Here is a 21,810-nt window from a genome sequence, read left to right as displayed (position 1 = left end):
CACTATCTGGGCCCATAGCTGAGGACGAACACATGTTTCTCAGCACCCTCTGTTGCCTGTCCAGCCTACACTTAAGAGCAAAGCATTCAGCTTCTCTGTCACACTGGCGGCTGCAGAAAGTGTCCACTTGGGCAATGGAGTCATGTTCAGCTGAATCTGACATTAAATAAAGTTAAACACAACAGAGCTAAGAATGGGGTCATAGGGTGGGGTTTCATACTTTTCAAGGCAAATTCATAACCTCACAACTCATTTTTCGTCTTTGCTGCAAGCAAACTTAAAGGCTTGGCTGAAGGCAGAGAGAGAGAGAGTTAAGATTTACTATTAAGCCAAGAGCTAGCCCAAGAAGCAATATGAGACTGGTCACAATGGAAACAAAAGGGATTTTGGCTTTGTGGCTCAATAAGCCGCCTCCACACATGGCAGATGCATCACTCATCTGACGACTAGAGCAGCCCGGGACTTGTGCTGCCTTCTGCAGATGAGACTCTTCCCCTTCTGTGTGTGAGAGCACTGAGTGGGTGGCATCTGAAGTCTCCTTGAAGACAGTGATTCTAGCCCGAGCCACTCTTATCACCCAGCGTGCTCTTCGTAAGCCTGATATCCAGCCACAGTGCCCACACATTCAGTCAAGTTTGAGAACCACTGTTCTCTTATCTTTCCTGGCACCAGTTCGAGATCCAGGCAGTAGAAGGAGGAACTGTCCCTTAAGACAGGGAGATGAGTGAGTGGAGGTATGTGGAGCACTGAGGGGACACTCCCAAAGCTGAGAAGCTGACACAGCCAACTACCATGAAGAAAAGAAGCTTAGAGATCCTTTTCTTCAATAACCCAGCCTCACCTTTGGGTTCTCCCCCTTCCACTTAAGGGAACCACAGCCTACTGGAGCCTTACAGGAACTCTTAAGAGCATCTATCTCACCCTGCTTCATCACACACTTGTGGAGGCTGAGGCCCGAGGAAAGGAGCGAACGACAGTGGATGGTTAGGGCCACTGAAAGTTTAATGGCAAGGCAGGATTAGAACCCACTTCTTCTGACTCTCAGTCCACGACATTCTAGCTATTATATGATGAACACAGCAACATGGCTTAGGGCCTAGGAGCACAGGTTCTGGCACAGGAGTGCCTGGATGAGAACCCTTGTTCCATGGGTTACCTGTCACACTGGGCCAGTCATCTGATTCCCTGGATCCTCCATGTTCTCCCCTGAAAAGTGGAAATAATAATGGCATTTCCACCCAAGAGCTGTGAAGACTCTAAGGGAGGACAGAATAGTAATGCACCTAGCACGGAGCCTGGCACAGTTAGTGTGCAATGTTAGCCATTCTTATTAAGGAAGGTCAGGGTAGCACCCTGAAGAGAGGAAAAGAAAGAACAGGTATGATTATTTGGGCTGAGGTTGATGCTCACAATGTTCTAGCAACTTCAAGGTATTATTTTGCTTTCAAAGACTTCTCAAGTATGGGCAATTCAGCTTTGACAGAAGTTCTGACCTAAAGGATGTCAGAACCTCTAAGCATCCTTGCCTATCAAAGTAGCTACCTATCAAATAAATAACCATGGAAATGCTCTGTATGCTGAAAGTGCCAGACAAATGAAGAGATGTGTATTATTACTCTTAATGATACTGTCATCACTCCATCTCAGCCAGTCTGAACTTTTAATGTATCGACTGTAAGGCCATATTACAGAGTAGGAAACAAGGATTCAGGATAAGGCTATAACATTTAGAAATCCTAACATTTAGCCATAAAATTAAAATACAAAGAAAGCTGAGAAATATGGAGGGAAAAACAAGATCGGTCTCATCTCTGGTAGCCCCCACAAGACTGAAAGTCACTTGATATGCCCAGTGAGCAGAGAGAGATAATGGTGAGCTTAATAAAATGAGTTAGACCCTCAATGCAGACCCTCCTGGGTCTGGGATGTACCTTTCCCAAGAGGCAATAGCATGTTTGTTGCAGAGGATTTGGTGACCACCAGAATCCTTTTCTAAAAACAGAATAAAATTCAAATTCCTTATTTCTTGGACTAATCAAAATAACGGAGTGATGAGGATAGGGTTTGGAAGTCAGGAGAGGGATTTTATTATTTTTGTAAATTACAGACATTTTTAATGTGCTTTGTTATGAGCACATTTTGTTTTCTAGTTTCAGAAAAGGAAGAAGGGGAAAGAGGAATGACAGTAAGAGTTAGAAAGGTTGAAGAATTACAGAAACAGAAAATTCAGTACCTATCCATTCACGAATGCTCTATAGCAAGCTATGGAGTGTCTAGAAGACATAACCTCTGAAGAGTCAAAATGCTGGGGAAGAGATGCCTCCCCACAGTTACCTAAGTGGATCCCAAGACAGGCTGGGCTTTGCGGCCAAGATCCCACTAAGATCTAGTCATGGCGATTTCCTCTCCCCTGGCCAGCCCTGCTCCATCTTTCACCCCCAGCATCTGCTCAGGTCACCTGGCAGATACTTAAGAAATGTAATCCTTACACAGTAATAGTATCTTCCTGTTTACACTGTGCCACATTTTTGGCCTTTAAAAAAAGTACAAGAAAAAACCCCTACTTCAGATGCAAGGCCTTCCCTACTACATGTGGACATTGCCATCCTCAAAATTCCTTTCTTGACAGGGGCTCTACAGGCTAGAGTGGAAAAACACTGCCACCTCAGGCCTGCTCCTGGCCACATGTCCCTCTGACTCCTTCAGTCTTCTTTTCCCTTGCACACGGTAAGCAGTGCAAGACATGATGATCTGCTCTTCCAGTGCCCAGTTCTGATCTAGTCTAGGCCCTTTGCTCCCCACAGTGCTAAGTCCCAGCAACACTTCAGTGAGGAGGAGCAGAATGCATGCAGTACAAGCCAAAGAGGGGAGAAAAGGGCTGTAGCCGCAGAATTGGTGCTAAGGCGATCTATCTGTGTGCTGTAAGTGAGCCAGCCCTGACATGCCAATTTATACTTGAACCACAAAGGAAGATTCTCAGAGACTCCTTTCAGCAGAGGTCACTTAATGTTTCTTGAATCTCTCTCAAGTACTCAGCATATTTTTCAAATCTTTGTAACTATACAAAGATAACTGTCTTTTATCTTGCCATATTGGACTCTGAGAAAACAAAACCAGAATTTATATGAAATTCATATAATTTCTGGGAATTATATGAATTTCTGAGAATCAGCCCCCCCCCCCCCTCTCTCTCTCAGTGCAAGGCAGTTTGCAACCCCAACCACCTAGCTTAGAATATGATCCTGGGCTTATGGCAAATCATTTTTTTTTTCTTTTCTCCCCCGCCATGGCAAATCTTTTTTGAAGTTAAACAAAAAAAAGTCAAATGTTCAGTCTTTATCAGACTAAACTAATTATCCCCTAAAAGACATTAAATGTTCAACTGTTTTCTATCCAGGTGTTAGGGAAGAGAGAGACTGGAATTCACTGTAAATTTCTTGAGAGACTAACCTATCAGTCCAAGCTAATCACAGAATATGCTTCAGAATTCTATGAAAGAGAATTCCCTTAAGGTCTACTCCTTTAAAAGCAGAATTCACCACCTGCCCAATCTTCCTCACAGAGCTCCTGGGCAGCAAAAGGCAGCAGTGCACAACACACACAGTCACAGCGACAAGCTGTCATGGAAGTTTTAACCTCCTCTGAAAATGCTCCTGCCTGCAGCCTCCTATTCTCTGCCGCTCCAGACCACTAGCTCCTATCTGCTAAAGGGAATGTGAGGAAAAGACGTCTTGCGGGGGGGGGGGGGGGGGGGGGGTCACAAAAGCACAGCTCATGAGCAGCCAACCCACTGGGAAACCTCCATCTCCACTCCTGAAAGCGCTGCTAGAAATCAGGAGAGCCAAGTCAGCAGGATCACTGTGAAGCCAGGACTTCCAGTTGCTTGGAATTATGTTTCAGGCTTGCGGAGGACAGCTAACTACACACACCCCTCTCCCTCCTCACCCATCCTGTTACATCCTGTGCCAAAGGCTCAGCCTGGAAGACTACAGGGCCTCCAGTCTCTCCTGGGAGAGTAAAACATCTCTCCAGGTAGTCCTGCTCACCCAGCCAAGGAAAGACACTCAGCTGGCTTAGAGAAAAGGCCTTCTCATGCCTCCCTCCCCATGCTGAACAAATGTGTCATCCTTCAGAAACAGAGATAAATCCAGACCTCTCCAAGAAAAGCCCTGAAGGAATCAAATCCCAGGTTCTCTGTCCAGTGTGGACTGTAACCATGCCACTGTGACTCAACCCCTTCAGGCATTTTGAATTCAATCTGGCAGCTAGAAGAGACACTGGCTGTCCTTATGTCCACTTATAAGTCAGGGCTGTGTCAGCAAGACAATGCTTTCATTTAATAACAACATATAACTGAAACTTAGAATCTGTCTCAGCCTTTCTTTAATCTGAACCTCTAGTCTTCTAATTGTTTAAAGAAAGATCTGAGTATCTGCTATTATGGGATCTTCCATTTCCTAAATTTGTCCTTTCAGCCACTAAAGATCACCTATGGATTTAAAGAACAAGTCTGTCTCTTTCCTAAGCAAAATGAAGACGACTGGAAAAACAAACAAACAACCCCTCATCTCTTTAGTCTAACCTCAAACAGTAGCCCCACCTTCCCCCTGGACATTTCATAAAATGGAAAAACAGGGGACTGAGAGTCAAGACCTGGGTTCTAACCCTAGCTCTGCCACAAACCACTCTGTGACCCAGAGCTCATGGCTGCACTTTTCTGGGTCTCAGCTGCTTCTTTGAAATAACACAGGAAAGCTGGATTCACGATGTTAGGGTAGCTCCAATCTTGTAAAATTCACTTGTCCCTTCTCTTAGAGTTCCTTTCCTTTCTCGAACTTTCAGCTACATGTTCAAGACACAGCTGTTGAAGTTGCCATGCACCCAGTTCCTATTAAAATTCCAATGAATTACCCACAAATAGTTTATGTTCACCATGCACATCTTATTTTTCCAAATCCTCCTGGCCTGTTGGAGAGACCTATGTAATAATATTTGTAAGGTACTTTGTTCTAAGGGATTTACATAGGTTGAACCATAACGAAGCTGCCAACATTCATTTTTACCACACAGAAACAGCAATCTCCTATGCCTCAAACTACCGTATCAGCTTATTCATTCCTCCTTACAATCCCCATGAGGTAGGTTTTACAAACGAGGACACAGGAGCACACAGAAGTTAATAACTTGCCGGTCATATACATAGCTAAGAGATGATAGGTCTTGGAGTTAAACCTGGGCGCCTGAGCTCTGAGCTTGTGGTCCTACCATAATGTTATACTGCCTCCCATAATGGGAACAAGAACAGCTTGAAGACTGAAGTCCAGACCAAGTAGTGTCTCAGAAAGAGAGCGAGAGGCTCACACTGCAGCCTCTGTTGGGTTGTACCTTTCACTTCAATGGTGGCATTTGCTTTAGGAGCACTGACAAAGTGATATACACAGTGGTATTCGCCTGAATCCTCAGCTCTCGGCTTATTGATCCTGCAGAGATGAGAAAAAAAAAAAAAAAATCAAGTGAGGAAGCTGGGAACAAATATACAACAAAATACACAACAAAAGAATCAAAAGGGCAACCAGGGCCCCTGCTCTCCAAACTGTGTCCCTGAATGCAACTCACCTCCTCCTAACTAAAAGCAAAACCCCCCTCCATGTATTACAAAACATTAATGCTTCACTCCTTCCTGGGTGCCTGGAATACAAATATAGAATGATATATGCTCTCTAACCTTAAACAAGCAATCAAAATAAGAGGGCTGTACAAAACAGACTCTATTTAGGTACAGAGGATGGAGCCATCAATAAAAACTTCTTGCTCACCTGGTGGTTCTAGTCAAATAAGTAAGAGCAGGAAAAAAAGCACATCTTCTTCTGTGCTTCCCTAAAGACCCTGTTGTGGGCTTGTTCTTCCCACACTGTATTTTAGTAGCATGCCTTTCAATAAGTCTACTCACTAACAGGACCCAGGGGACATTAGGGAGAAAAAAAATTCTCTGACAGAGCACCAGCCACAAAGATGCAACTAAACTTTTAAGACTTTTAAGTACAGGGATGCCTTGATGGCTCAGTCGGTGGGGTGTCTGCCTTTGGCTCAGGTCACGATCCCAGGATCCTGGGATGCAGCCGGGCATCGGGCTCCTTGCTCAGTGAGGAGTCTGCTTCCCCCTCTGCCTGCCGTTCCCCGCATTTGTGTGCATGCTCACTCTCTCTGACAAATAATAAAATCTTTATTTTTTTTTTTAATTTTTTATTTATTTTTTTTTTAAGATTTTATTTATTTATCAGAGAGAGAGAAGGGGGAGAGAGCAAGCACAGGCAGACAGAATGGCAGGAGAGCAGAGAAAGAAAGAAAGAAAGAAAGGAAAGGAAAGAAAAGGACTTTTAAGCACAGCTAGAACTCTAAAGGACTGGCACAAATCTGCTCCCTACCATCATCTCAGCCCACTTTTTAGCCATTACTGGGCTCTTTCCACTTTTTCAACGTGCCCTACTTGTTCCTTCCTCAAAACCTCGACGTGAGATATTCCTTTAGAGAATGCTCTTCCCATTACCCTTACCCTAACCTAAGTCTTTCTGCATCAGTCTTGGCTCACATCACTTCCTCCTATCCTCAATCTAAGTGACATCCCTCTCCCTGACATGCTCATTATACACTCAGATTCTTCATAAGCATTCATCATATGTGATTATATACTTATTATATATGTATCATAAATATATATTACATATTTTTATATTTTATAAATATATATTATATAAATATGTAATATATATTATATATTTATGTGATTGCTTGATGAATGTCCTGTTTCCCAAAAGACCAAGTGCTATGTGGACAGGCACTGTTTATTTGGTGTACAATTCTATACGCTGCATATGATCTGACCCGGAATACAGCAGAGGGAAGGAATAAAGGAGTAAATGACTGAATGAATATAAACAGAGAGTAAACAGCTATGCAGAGATCCTGATCAAGTACATCATAGTGACAAGAAGGACTGTAGGAAGTGTGTACGGCTAGAACAGCACTCCTCTGAATTCCACAGGGTGATCCTAAACAAGCTTTCTTGCCCCTAACAACCAGCTTCACACCAGCTCAGTACACTATAGCCTAGACACACACCCCAAAACATATGCAGACAGGCTAGTGCGTAATTACCAAAGAGAGAGAAATCGACATCAGAGGATAGCCATTATACAGCTTCTCCTCTTCTGACTCAGTGGTTGAAACATGACACTTGTGATGGTCAAATCTCTACCGCACTAGTTAACGTCTGAGAAAAACCCCTAACCTTGACCACTGACTAGCCTAATATATGTATCCATCTTACTGTTCATCCCAAAAAAGAAACGGGGTTAACAGAATATGGAGGAGGAGAGACACAGCCTCTCCCTAGGACTGTCTCAGCATACCCACTGCAGCATAATATTCTAAGAGGAACAGCCAAGAGTCTTCTAAATTTGATACAAGTAGCTCTCCTTAAATCAATATGCTCCCAATAGGGAAAACAGACAAGTCAGCTGCTTTTAACAAATGTTCCAGAGTTTCAAGGAGGAAAGGCAGCTGTACCCTTAGGGCTCAGACTAACTTCAGTCTTGAAAAGACTTAGAAAGATGACTCCCAAGCTTGAGCCCATGCGTAGGGCTCAAAATCGCCTACATAACATTCCCTTCAACTAGCTACTGGAAGCAACTGAAGCAAATGGAAAACATCCCCTCAACTGAGCAGGTGCAGGGTCTAAGACCGGCTCCATAGCTGACTTAATAGGTGGTTCAAGGGGACTCATAGCTGTTACTTCACAAAATGTGGGAGAACACTGAAAAACTCTGATAACGCAGAACACCCTGGAGAGCTGCAAATAAGCTGACCAGAAAAAAGGAAGAAAGAAGGAAGAAGAGGAGGCAGAGGCTGTATTTTATAAAGTCAAGCTCAAATTTATAAAGTGACAGTTCAGAGCCCTATAGGTGACATAGTACAAGACCTAGGAGAAACACAACTGGATGTCTGGTACCTTCAAAGAGTTATTGTAAAAATACAAACTTGTAAAACTAACAAACTGATCAAGAATATATGCCTTTCATTCCACCCAATAGTTCTATGTGATTAACCTTTTCTGAACTATGAGAATACAGCTGAAGCTGTATTTCCAACTTAATATCAGAAGAAACTACAGTAGAGACAGATTAACTTGCCACTAAAAATGGTATGTTAAAACGGCGGGAGGGAGACCTAGGTTCTATAAAGTCAGAAGAGCCCAAACCTAGCCTTGCTTCTGAAATTTACTAGCTGTAATACTTGGCCTTGAAAACAGTGAAGAGTCATTACTCTCTGAGTTTCAGTTTCTTTACTTGAAAAAAGGAGGAGGATCCTTAATGTGAGTCAATAAAATAAGAAGTATGAAAAGATCTCAATCTTGCAAAATACTGCAGAATGTCCTCGCTACTCCGGGCACGCAGGTTTTCCTGGTTTCACTCCACTGCACTCTTTCTTTGCACTGCCATCAAGCTGACAAACAGGATTAGCTGATCCTTTTCCAGATTAGTTTTCAACCATAAACTATTCTGAAAGGTGAGGTGCCATGTGCTCTAGCTATTCCAAAAAAGCACCAAATCTTTGCGTGTCAGGGTAGCTTCAGCCAGCAAATATATCCCTTTCATCAAATGATATTTCCTGGTTACTGGAATTACCTTATTCCAGATCATTAAAGAGCCCTGTATCTACTGGTCTTGATCAGGTTCTGGTCCTATTTAACTACTCCTAAAAGGTAACTCACTAGGAAATCTACTCAGTGGGAAAATCACTTAGGGTGCTCTTGCTTTAAGAGTCCTAAAGTAGATTTCAATCTAATTCCTCAAACCACAGGATTAAGTCAAGAGATCTGCATTCTAATTGTGACTTTCCTACTGACTAGCACCTTCCTCTGAGGCAAAGTGCTCCCTATGCTGTTTCTCTATTATCACAGTGAGGGGAACATCTATGACTCTCAAACCTAGCTATTCATCAGAATCCTCTGGAAATCTTTAATAGATCCCTGGGTCTCACCCCAGATATACTGGGTTAGACTCTTACATGTCTCCCACATAACATAACTGTGCATTATGCATGTCCATAGTAAGTTCAGCAGTGCTCCCTCCCATCTTCCGAGGAGCTGCTAGTCCCTCTCACCTGTATTCCATGTTGCTGGCATTCTTGCGAGTGGCAGTCAGTTCAACCCCATTTTTTGTCCAGTAGCTGTATGTAAGGGTGTGAGAGTTGGAGGTGAGGTTACACTGCAGGGTGACGGGGAGAACAGGGCTGTCTCGAAGAATGACCTCTTCACTGGTGACAATCCTTGGCTCTGTAATAAGAGTGCACAGTGATAGGGCGCCATAGCCTTCCATTCTCTGTAGCCCTGGCCTGAGAATCAGATGGGGTAGGATGGGGAGACTAGAAAAAGAGGGAGGGCAGACAGGACCACATGAGGAGTTTCACTTTACCACTTTGGAGGAAGTCAAAAAAGGAAAAACAATGATTATAAGCAAATGACCACTAGCGCAGACAACAGCCTGAAGACCAGTTGGCCTAGACGTGAAAAGAATGGGAGTATTATGGATACTTGTACTGGGAACAATCCACTTACACTTTTAACACCACCGTTTTATGATTTAAGAACCGCCAACCAATTCAGCTTCAATTAGAAAACCAGGCTCCACCTTGCAGTTCTGAAGACAAAGGCAGTATCATTTATGTAACTAATAAACTCCCTATGGAGTTACTAGGCCTTGGAACAGTAAAAGCTATAATTAGATAATACATGTATGGCTTTTCCCACATTAAATTCTTATAAACCTATGGCAAACCAGCCATGGTCATTAATTATGCAGAAAAAGACAGTGTCAATCCTAACAGCAAATTTCCTGCCAGAAGTCTGTTGCATTTTTCCAAATTTCTGCCAAGGGAAAATTCTTAAGGAACCATCATATTTCTTCTCTCCAGCCCGTATTTATTCCCAAAATAAAACTTTTTCAGAATTGCTAAGTAAAACACATTCCACTGTGCAGATAATGTAACTAGAATGCGATATGTGTTGGTATCATGGCTTCCTAGCATTTTAGAACTAAAAGGCCCTTAGAGTTCACTGAATCCCCACTCTTTAAGAGCCAGAAATGGAAAATGACTTGTGCAAGGCCATAATTATTATTAGTAGCAATGCTGGGCCTAGAACACACATCTGACTGAATTCTCTATCTCTGTTTCCTCCCCCACTTTCAAACCCCAACCCACCCCAAACACACTTTCCGCCCTATGGCAAGTTATATACTTCATCTCTTGGGCTGATAACCTGGGGTCATTATTCTAAAACCTACTTGAATCAAATATTAGAACACATTGAGCAAAAACACACTATCATTCCTGGAAGGTTCATTCTTAAAGCCCTTTGAATTCCACCATTATATTAAAGTTAAGATGTTTGTCGTCTTTTTGTTATTGTTACTTCTCTCTAACCTTTTCCCAAGCTTAGCTGTTATTCTACTTTTGGTCGGACATTTTCGGGTCAAGTCTAAACTTTTCCCAACCACAATTCGAGGTATTTCCTCTCTTACTCTTTTTCCAACTGTTTTTCAGAAATTAACTAACTTCCCATCTCCCTGTACCTGGCAACTCTGTAGCAGCAATCTGACACCATACAATATAGTTCTGACTCAACTCTTGAGGACAGAGGTCTCTCCCTCCACTGGAGCTAAGCTTTGTTCCCTGTGCAGGGAGGTGGACAGAATGGAGAAGTCATGGGACACTTGAAAAATAGAATGCCCAAGGACCTCCTAATCAATGCAACATTTCTGACTATAGAGCTCATATCAAAGGAAACTGACAAATAAAGCAAATCCTCAAGTCTGTTAATTAAATGGGTTCTCACTATTTTCCAACTCTGGCAAAGGGATAGTGGTTATCTTCCATTCAGCACTGGTCCTTACTGGTAACATCAAACAGGGTCTCTATGTACAGATAATGGAGGCATAGCAGCCACTAAGACAGAAGCAGATGCATGTAAACACGTTAGAGCAGTGGTGTCCCAAGGTTTCCAAAACACACTGGACAGAAGCCAAATCCCTGGGCCTTAAGTCGAGTGGAACGGCTGCGAACCCTGCAATGGAAGGCGCACACACACCATCAGCAGAAAGCACCACAATTCCAAGAAAAATCAAAACCAAGCAAAAACAAAAGAGAGAACCAGTACTCCACAGAAATTAAAAATATAAAGGCAACATTAAAACCCAAACATACTTATAGGTTTTTACTAAATTTTTATTATCCAATTTTCTTTTCTGACCCATACGGGATTCTCCTTCTGGTTCTTCTCAGACTGCACTGAGAAAGGGTAAACTCGGAGGATGAGGCCAAGAGCTTCTAGATGTTTCAACACAAGGAGGCCAAAGTAAGTGCTACTCTTACCTTTGATGATGCAAATGCCCACTGCAGCTCAGGGAGATCAAGAAGGTGATGAGAGCAACCTGCAGACTTTCTGCCAAGAATTCTTGGAAGGCAAAAGAAAGCACTTTTCCCATTATGTGTTAAAGATCCAGGAGAGAGTCAGCTGGGAGCAAGTGGATAATTTAAATAGGTTTACACAGGATTCTGCATCATAGGAGGGCTGTGGAGTAGGGTAGCCTCCCTCTGATAACTGCGGCATATGGAAACCAGTACTAAACCAAGCTCCTTGGCCAGGGTGCCACATCTGCATTCAGCACCAGGATGAAGGTGACGCTTTTCTTCCTGTGGCTTAGCATTGCACATGAAAGTCCAGGAGAGAAGTACATTTAGGAGAAGCTCAAAAACATTTACCTGCCACTGACTCCTATTTAGAAGCAGTGGGTGGGAGACCCTTACCCTCACCATCACTCGTGTATAAAACAACATACTATGGCCAGGGAGATTCCCTAAAAACTGGGCATATTTCTCTGCCTGCCTTACCTTACTGAAGGAGCTTTGGGGGAAGTACTGTCAAGAAGTCATCATTAGGGGCGCCTGGATGGCTCAGTCGATTAGTGTCTGTCTTCAGCTCAGGTCATGATCTCAGGGTCCTGGGATCCAGCCCCCCCCCTGGGCTCCCTGCTCAGCAGGGAGTCTGCTTCTCCCTCTCTCTCCAACCTGCCTCCCCACTTGTGGGCCCCCCACCCCCCCACCCTGGTCTGTCTCAAATTTTTTTAAATGTCATCCTTAGAAGACTTCAACCTCCTCCTGGAGGCAGATGTCCCTGGGATGTTAAAACCACAAAACAATCCAATTAGAGTGAATTCAGGGTGTTTTTTAGAGGTAGCAGCAGCAGCTTGACTCTCTAAAAGTTAATGAGAGTTAACTAATTGATGGGGAAGTCTGGGATGAGAGTGAACTGGCCAGGGTTTGGTTTAACCACATGAGACACTTCTAAGTTAGGAAGTTTATTTCCAAGTAAACTGGGGAAATGTTATGTATTCTCAGGATTGGTAGGTAAGTACCCCCAAAGACTCCTCTTCTTCTGGCCCCAAGGTATGACCGTTGAACTCTGAGTCTATTTGAGTCAAGCTCCTGGAAGTACAAGTACCATATGCCCAGCCCAGTCCATGCCTACAAACTTCTGTAGATCTTTGTGGCCATTTGGGTATTTCTGCTTTTATAAGGAAAGGAGCAGGGGGGCAGGAGAAGGAAGCGTGCAAGGGAAAAACTGTTAAATAAAAGGAAAATTGCTGGGTTAATATTCCCCATTTCACATAGACAGGTTTTCTTTTCCCCTTTCCAGAAGCAGGTTCTCTGATTGAACAGTGCCAGCTGCAGCAGCCTCTCCTCTCTCCTCTTCATAAGCATCTTCTAAGATACTATAAAAAACAAACAACTAACCTGCTGTCTTCCATAAAGTATATAGATTCAGGGCCCATGTCCTATTATTTCCTGTGTTATTACTAAATTCCTCATAAATATGTTTTTACTATTTTTACTTACTCCTTCTAAATCAATCAGCTCCTTAAGCCAGTACTGGCTGTAAGTCTGAGTTCTTGAAGAGAAGGCGAAACCCAAAGGATCTTTCCATTAAGTAAAGTATGCTCCCTCAAGTTATAATCAGGTTAGATGTGGGGCTAGAACTAACTCTTCCCAGCCAGGAGCACTAGCTCACTGGAGATTTCTCCCCCTCTCTTCTTCCCACTGTACAAGTAGCAGACACTTTCCGAAAGAGAGGTGGCCACAAGAGCTCCTGTGTCTAATGTCTTACTTGTACCTGCTATAACAGAGGAAGAGAAGAACTCTGAGCCAGCCACTTAGCTCCCCCTCCTCACTTAGTTGCAATTTAGTTTCTTCTTTTTTCAAAACACAAGAGAAGGCCAGTGTGAATGGCTTCCAAGCTAGTTCTGGGGTTGCCAATCTCTGGGATAGGAGCACCATGCCAACAGTCAGTCATCAGAGTCAAACTATCTGTGAACAGGAAGCAGATGCAAATCTGACTTTGAAACAAGCAAGATGGGGTTTAAAAAAAAATACTTTGCAGTTTAGTGTCACCTGGTGCCTACCAGCAAGACATATGGAAAAAATATCAGGCTGCTGCTTTTAAGAGAGCAGGAGACTGGATGGGCAGGACCAGTAAGGAGTGTACTGCTGTAGTGGAGGGCTGTTATCAGAGAAGCACGTGCCACTGTTTTAGAAAAGAAAAAGAGCTGGAACTATGGAAATATCCAAGCTTACATGCCACCCAACAACCAAAACACACCACCACACCGCACCCATGGCGACATTCCCATCACAGAACAGGATGACACCAAGTCACAGTGAGGGAAGAAGCTGGGCAGACACAAACTTAAAACCATAGAGGTGAAGGCAGCTACTCAGAGAGCTTCAAACAGATGAACAGAAAAAATAAAAAGTAGTTAGATTGGGGAGAGAAACAAAAATAAAAAGGCACCAGAGAACAAATCAGCAAAAGGATAGCAGGAAACCTACTACAAAATTAAAGGGGAGGGAAAGAAACAATTCAACACTACCCTGGTTTAACTGCCTGGTTTTGTGAGTTTAAGTGGTTCTGGAGCCCCCCAGTTCTCCCTCCCCACCTCTTCCCATTGCAGATGATTTTGGACAGGCACGGATTTCCCCAAGTTCTTTGTTCCTGAGGAGAAAGACACAGAGAAGGGATGGGGGATGAGGGAGGTAGAGAGAATGGCAAAGGGAAAAAAAAAAATGTTGCCACAGATGTTTTCATACACTACAACCAGAAGGGTCATGGGTTTGAAAAAACGAAGACAAGGGGTGGGGTGAGCGATCATACTGGGGAAGAGGGAAGGGAAGCAGAAGGGAAGGGTCATCGGGCCACCTCTAATGACTACAGTACTACTACTGTAGGGTGCTGGACTCACTCTGAAGGACGCTTATGGTGGCCTGGGCTCGAATCCATGTTATGGAGGGGTTTTGCCTCAAGTCATTCCTCTTGGGGTCGTTGCTGGCCCTGCACTCGTAAGTCCCAGAGTCCTCCAAGGTGAGCCGGGTTATTCTCAGCACACTTACGCCGTTTGACCCGTAGGCGGTGTTTACGGTGACACGGCGCTTCCGAGCACCGTCCCACAGCTGTCTGAAAGACTCTGCCCGGTTGACTTCTGCGTACCACCACTGGATCTCTGGCGTGGGGCTCCCGACCACGTCACAGTACAGCTCAAAGGCGTCCCCAGTGAGCTTAGTTTCTGACATGGGCGACTTGACAAACCCAGCTAGAGGGAGGGGGAGCAGGAATGCAGTGACAGGCCAATCAGAAAAAAAAAAGAATCAACAGGTGTTAATAGTAATTTAAAGAAAAGAAAAGAAAAAAGCAAATGAGTTGCAAAGAACAAAAAGGATTCATTTTTAAACTATAAAGAGACAGTAAATAGCATTTCATACAAGCTTTTAGAAGAAGAACCACCCTGGGAAGCTTATGAAGCAAAGGCAGGCTAATTACAAGCTGGGGCGGCCCAGGTGCTAGCCAGGCAGAAGCAAGCCCACTGGAAAGCGTTTTAGCAATGGGCCCAGTTGGTAGGAATGAGAAAGCCTCAGGTCTCAGGGAAGAGTCTTTTTCCTTAGAGCACAAACCATTACCTTTCCAAATTCAGGCAAGTGATGAAAGATAATCACAAGCAGCAGTAGTTCAATATGCCAAGTCAGGATCTCTCTTTTGGATGGGGGAACACTTTGTTAGAGATGGAATGTCTTTAGTGGGCCTCAACAAGAAATACCAACTGACCTAATGACACCTTCTCCTGGGAATCAAAGTCCAAATTTCAACTGAAAAGGTAGCATATTTCTCTCTTGTGCAGGACTCCATGCTGAGTTCAGGATGGCCTTCCCCCCACATCCTATTCTTCCCTGGGTCTCTGGCAAACAAAGGGCCCAGCTAGCTGTGACTAGGTAACCTCTACCTGAACGCAGACCTTCAGGCCCAGGAAAACAAGACAGTCTGTACTTCAGAGTGCGAATTACTAAGGATGTCAGTCAGCTCAGCAGTGGAACCAACAGTAACAGCAATCCACCTAATTGCCAATAGAGGGACTATGTCTTCCACAATTCCTGAAGTTCATACAACTGGAGAACTCTCCTGAAAAGTCAGTCTTAAAATAACCATGGTACTTGACAGGCTCTGTCTACATAGTTTACTTGCCTAGCTCCAGAGGCCAGCTCATAAAGAATAAGAAATATGTAATGACGAATTTAAATTCTGTGGTGACAGGCTAGGCCTCAACAACATTGCCAGGCATTATTCAGGAATTAAAGTTTATGTAACCTTTAGCATACACTCCCATAAGACAAAGTGGCAATGGCAGAAAGAGAGTAGAAAATCCAGACTTAACTGAAGAACTTGGGAGTAGGGTCCATAATAAACTAAATCACAGTGCAAGCATACTCTCTCTCACCCATTTATTCCACCTAGGGTTCATCAGCATCTCTACCAATTCAGGCAGTATCCCAAGGTACAAGGCAAGAGGGGCTGGTCAGTTTCCCTGGGGACCTAGCTGGCCTCTCTGTAGTGAGCAGAGTGGGGCCAGGATCTATCAACATCAGATTAAAAATATTCCAAAGGAAATGTATAAATTAAATGGAACAGTTTTCCTACAGTCCAGAAGCCAAGGATGTAAAGGAGCTGGCTGAAAATGGAGGTTACTCAGTGGAAAATTTTCTGTTTATATCCACAGAAGTAAATTGCCTTTGGAAATAAATTCCATCCCACAGACTAAGAACTCTGAGAGGTACTATACTTACTTAAGTAGAGGCCAAGACCTCCAAATTCATACTAATCTTTCAACTCATAAAACACTGAGTATCTGGGGAGGATAGGAATACTATAATTAACAACCTTAGATTAAAGTTTTGCCTTGAAAATGCTATTCTAAACTACTTCTTCAGATCGGGTCAGTTCCTTGTAAGGAACCATCTATCAGAGACCCCAAGAAGGCAACAAGATGTCACTCTCAGATGCAGGGGAAGTTCCAGGATTTTAGAAAGGAGACACCAATCCCCAGCAATGAAAAGGCGATCTCAATACCAAGTAAAGTGGTACTAAAGGAACCATGTCTTAATTTCACAAACTGCCACCCACCCACTCATTAAAGTCAAAGCCAACTAACACAGAAGGACAGGTAAAGGAAGCTGGTCATTCATTTTACCACTGGTTTAATCATCATGGAAAACTGGTTATCAATAAATCCCTAGGAAGCAGTAAAGAGTAGTACTCTGTTTTAATCACACTCTCAACCATTAAGTGTAAATTACAAGTGCTCTTATTCTCACATTTTCTGTGAGCTGGGGAGTTTATGTCTTCTCAAACACGGTGATTATGCACAGACTGTCCTTGACTTATGGGGTTACACCCTGATAAAGCCACTGTATGTTGAAATTTTCTAAAGTCGAAAATGCATTTAATACACCTAACCTACAGAAGATCACAGCTTAGTCTATACTACCTTAACTGTGCTCAGAACACTTTACACAACACAGGCCTACAGTTGGGCAAATCATGTAACAAAACATCTACACTTTGTGTGTTGAATATCTCATAATTTATTGAATGCTGCATGGAGAATGAAAAACAGAATGGCTGTATGAGTCCAGAATGGTTTTAAGTGTATCAATTGTTTACCCTCATGACAACATGGCTGACTGGGAGCTGCAGCTCGCCGCTGCTGTCCACCACCATGAGGGAGGCAGGGACTGCAGACTGCTAGCCTGGGAAAAGATCAAAATTCAAAATATGGTGTCTATTGAATAGGTATCACTTTTGCACCATCAAAAAGTTGAAAAGTTTTAAGTTGAACCACAGTGAGTCAGAGACCATCTACTTGATCATGCTCTAGAAATCTGTTGGTGGGTTTGTACTTTTCCCCCTTCTGAAATGCAGGGTGACATTTAAGCCTCTTCATCAATCTACTGATTATGTTAATATAAAAGGAATGCCTGCAAGTATGTCCAGAACCCCAAAAACCCATCCAATTCCAGTATAATCTCTAATCCCAACACTACACAATTCAAAGGTAGCTGAGAAACAGCCTGACCACAATTCCCACTGCATAGAACCAAGCAAGTCACCCAACCTGACACTGCCACCCCTGGGCAAGACTCACTACTGAGGAGGAAGGAATGCTAATCTGATTTAGTTTAATTTTCTACCTGCATATAGGAAAATGGGACTAAGTAAAAAAAATACTTTCTGAATTAGTAAACTATATGATGTATATTTAAACAAACTTATATGAAAACAAGATTTAAAATCCCTTAAAACACTAACAACAGACGTCTATCCATGTACTCTTTGAAAGCTGCTATTATTTATTATAAGCCATGTGCACCAACAGGTAACATTTTCTAAGTACAAGTTATGTGTTAGACAATGTGATAAGCACTTTATATTACCTCATTTAATCCTCACAACAGTCCTATAAGATAGGTGCTAACATAACACCCTTAAAGATGGAAACTAAGGCCCTAAAAAGTTAAGTAATTTTCCCACAGTCACAAGCTAACAGTGAAAGACTGGCCTGAAATCCAGGTATGTCCAAAGCCAAAGCATGGTCTCCTAATACTTCCCACAAGTGTGGTCAATATCCCTTACTAAAATAGAAAAAGGTTTCTGTAGTTATTTAAAAGTTAAAGATATTTTTTGTCACCACTTAAATGTAATTAATAATTAATTTTACATAATTTACATAATTACAATAATTGCAGACTACAAAAAGCAAGGACCTGTCCATTGGAACGTGCAGCACAGTGTGATCACTAACTGCTTAAAATTATAATTCTAGTAAAGAATGGAGACAGAGAAGCACAGGATCAGAGTTCCCCAAGCAAGTGTGGGGAGTGGGGTACAGAGGGGGAAAGTGAGAAAAAAAAAGAAAAGATGGTTCAGAAGCAAGACTGCCCCCTAGTTCCGATGATTTCATCACCTGCTCTTGAGAAGGCTGGCTGCATAGAAGGGAAGAGTTTAAAGATATTAGATGCATTTCTCTGATACTGTGGTCAGTGGGAAAATTAATAAAGGGCAGTACCTAAAGTTTTTATAAGAACTGAAAGTTTACAAAGTGCTTCCACATGCATCATATCGCCATTTCATTCACATAGTTTCACAAGGTCTATATGGCAGGTGCAGGGAGAATTTCATGACTGCTTAGGTAGCTAATCCTGAGCAGAGATGAGACCAGAACGCAGGTCTTCAGCACTTAGTCTGCTGTTCTTTCCATTAAGCTGTACTGCCTCTAACGAAACCAAGCACAGGATTCCTTGATAGCTGAACATGCATCAAAAATCCATGAAAACAGATCTATTTCCCCTCCTAGCAGCAGGGAAAAGAAAAAAACAAAAACCTCTACACAGTATCATGAAATCACAATTAGCAAAGGAAAGTTATTAACAACCATCTACCTCATTATCCATCCCAAATTAGCTCCAATTCAGGAGAAGAGAAGAACCAGCTTGCAGCAGCAGCAGGAAGAGGCAGACAGCTCAGAGCCTGACCCACTCTGCCCTGCCTTTCACCACCAAGGGCTTTCAATCTAGTACGTGCACTCAACATGAAAGGACACAACTGCCTGAAGTTAGGAGGGCAGCAGAACCATCCGTTTGATCTCCAAGTCAAAGCCCATCCAGTATTTTGGAAAAAGCCAAAATTTCTGAAAAACCCCTTACCCACCATCATCTCTTCCCACTGTAACATATAATGGGGCTCAGATCTCAAACAAGTTTGAGGAAGGACTAACAAAGCGCATTCAGTTCAACACTGATAAAGGAAGCTGAGAGGTGGTCACAGGTTTGGGGGAAGGGAGAGACTAGAAGCTGGGGTTGGAGGAGGACAGCAAGCACAGTATAAAAAAATGAAGACAGTAAAACCAGGAAAGCAGTAATGTAAAATTGCATAACTGGGGGTGGGGGATGGGAAGCGAAGATGACAGCTGGGGCTAGCAGCCGGAGAAAAGGAGGAGCTCTCTGGCAGAAAAACTGGATGTGTAGATATGTAGCAGCGGGTGAGAAGAAAAAGGGAACACAGAAGAGCAAGTTGAGCCCAATCCCAAGAAAACTGCTTTTACGTATGCCCTAAGGAAGCAAAAAAGCTAACCTAGTCCCACATAGGACCTGAGACCACCACTGATTTTTACAGCTAAAATTCTCACTTACCTCCAGGGCAATCTCTGAACAGGTAATAAGACTAACTTCTCTCCCTCTTTCTCTCTCAGCTGACTACTGCCAAGGCCAGGCTTTTAAATCTAACCTGCTTTTGTCAACTTTTATTTATTTTTTTTAAACAGTTGTTCCCTTCCCTCTCTCTCTCTCTCTCTCTGCCTGCCTCTCTCTCCGTCTACTTGTGATCTCTGTCAAATAATAAAATCTTTAAAAAAATAAAAAAATAAAAAATAAACAGTTGTTCCCTTCAAGCCCTTGTTTACTATTAATTCCCTGTGAGTGGCTCATGCTGCTGACTCCTTTATGCCACATAATAAAGAGAAAATGACAGCCGAGGAGAAAAGAGCATTTCTCTCCCCCATCTTACCCTCAAACACACTCTCATATCATACACATCAAAAAGAAGAAAGACTGAGCAAGACAAGCTGATCTCTAACTGTGGTTATAGGCATAGTATTTCAAATCTGTTTAAACAACTATGAACCGCTATAAGGCTGTATATACAAGTTGTATGTACACATCTTGCCTACCCTTTTTTCTTTCCTTTTTTTAAAAAGATTTTTGTTTATTTATTTGACAGAGAGTGAGCACGAGCTGGGGAGAGACAGAGGGAAAGAGAAAAGGAGAAGCAGATTCTCTGCTGAGCAGGGAGCCCAACTCAGGATTCAATCCCAGACCCCTGGGATCATGACCTGAGCTGAAGGCCGATGCTTAACTGATGGAGCCACCCAGTCGCCCCACATCTTGCCTATCCTTACTGTTAACTTAAGAATTATTATCGTTATTCCTTAACAACAAAGCTAGGTCATAAATCCATATGCACTTATTCTGTGTGTAACCATCAAGGGTAAGGCAGGCCTGAGGCCCTGGGAGTGGATGAAAATGGGATAACCTCATTTTCTGCAGCAGGAAGTATCTGGGTCTGATCTCACTCACAGATTAGTCTGATCTGTAGGAAGAAATGGCAGCAATTACAAACCCAAATTAAACCCATTCCTTCCACAGTTACCTCAATCAGGCAGACATGACAAAGGTTTAGGACTGTCCCCATCACTAGTTTCTATGTCAGGGCCCACCCTCTATTTAGAAAGTGTACCATTCAAATGGCTAAAGATATCTGTTCAGCATTTTAGCCCGCCTTCTGTTTTGGAGAAACAGGACAATCCAGTTTGAAGGAGACTATGTAGTTTAGTGATTAAAAGCAGCAAACTCTAAAATCAGATTGTCTGGAGGTGCAATCACTAACTATGTGACCTCAGGCAAGTGACCTAACCTCTCTGAGCTTCTCCTAATCTGTAGAAAAAGGCTAATAGTAGTAGCAACCTCAGAATGTTATTGCAAGGATTAAATGAAATAATACAGCTTAGAACAGTGCCTGGCACATAGTAAGCACTCAATAATGTTACCTATTATTACATGTCTCCATAGAAGTAATGCTGAACAGGCCACATGCAGTAGCCTTCAGCACTGCCCCACAACAGGCTGGGAAACAGAAATGTTACATCAAAATGAGTTCTAAATTAGAATCCAACTTCAAGAAACAACAAAAAATTAACCTCTAAAATAAATTTAGAACCAGAATGGAAGTAGACTGTAAAACACAATGAAAAAGAAGGGAAACTAGAATGGGGAGAATGATAGTAGCAGTGTGGACTCAAGGAATTTGAAATGTTACTAGAGTTATAAACCATCGAATCAGATAATTATGAACACTGTGGAAAGCCCAAGAGTAATGAGAATACAAAAGAGGCAGTATAAGATTCTCCTTTAAAAAAAAAAAAAAAAAAAAATAACCCCACAGATTACAAATCAAGCTATTTACCAATGAATAATGGGAAGATACTGAACACTGGCCAGGCCAAACTACAATTCACAAATGTAAGATAAAATGGTAGTTACAGGATTTTGGACCATGTCAGATTAAGCTTAATTTCCTAACAGTGTTAGATTTTGAGTCAGCACCTCCACACCTTAAATTCTTTTAACACTGAGCAGTTTCTTCAAACAGGAAAGATGCTATCTTCTTTATGGGATAGTTGTAGGTCACGTGGTTTATGTGGGAAACTCTGCAAACTATAAAGCTCTATGCAAATGTTATTTTAGGACAGAGAAGGGATGCATCAGATGTGACTAATCTTCAACAAGGATTTCCATTCAGTCCTGTTATCAATTACCATT

The 21,810-nt window shown here is 42.6% G+C and overlaps 1 protein-coding gene across 3 annotated transcripts in view; it reads right to left on the bottom strand.

The window, feature by feature from the left end:
• The window catches only part of NPTN (neuroplastin), a 70,248-nt gene that overhangs the window by 20,577 nt on the left and 27,861 nt on the right, over window positions 1-21,810 (bottom strand). For all 3 annotated transcript variants that reach the window (XM_032342511.1, XM_032342512.1, XM_032342513.1), the window contains exons 2-4: window positions 14,355-14,702; window positions 9,163-9,334; window positions 5,386-5,480 (exon numbers count right to left, since the gene is read on the bottom strand). In XM_032342511.1, the coding sequence (XP_032198402.1) occupies window positions 5,386-5,480; window positions 9,163-9,334; window positions 14,355-14,702 (615 nt within the window). The remainder of the gene's footprint in view (window positions 1-5,385; window positions 5,481-9,162; window positions 9,335-14,354; window positions 14,703-21,810) is intronic.

Source organism: Mustela erminea, chromosome 5 (assembly GCF_009829155.1).
Source record: "Mustela erminea isolate mMusErm1 chromosome 5, mMusErm1.Pri, whole genome shotgun sequence".
In the NCBI taxonomy this organism is placed as follows: Eukaryota; Metazoa; Chordata; class Mammalia; order Carnivora; family Mustelidae; genus Mustela; species Mustela erminea.
Note: the sequence above shows the minus strand (reverse complement) of the source record. Positions and strands in the feature narration are given on the sequence as shown.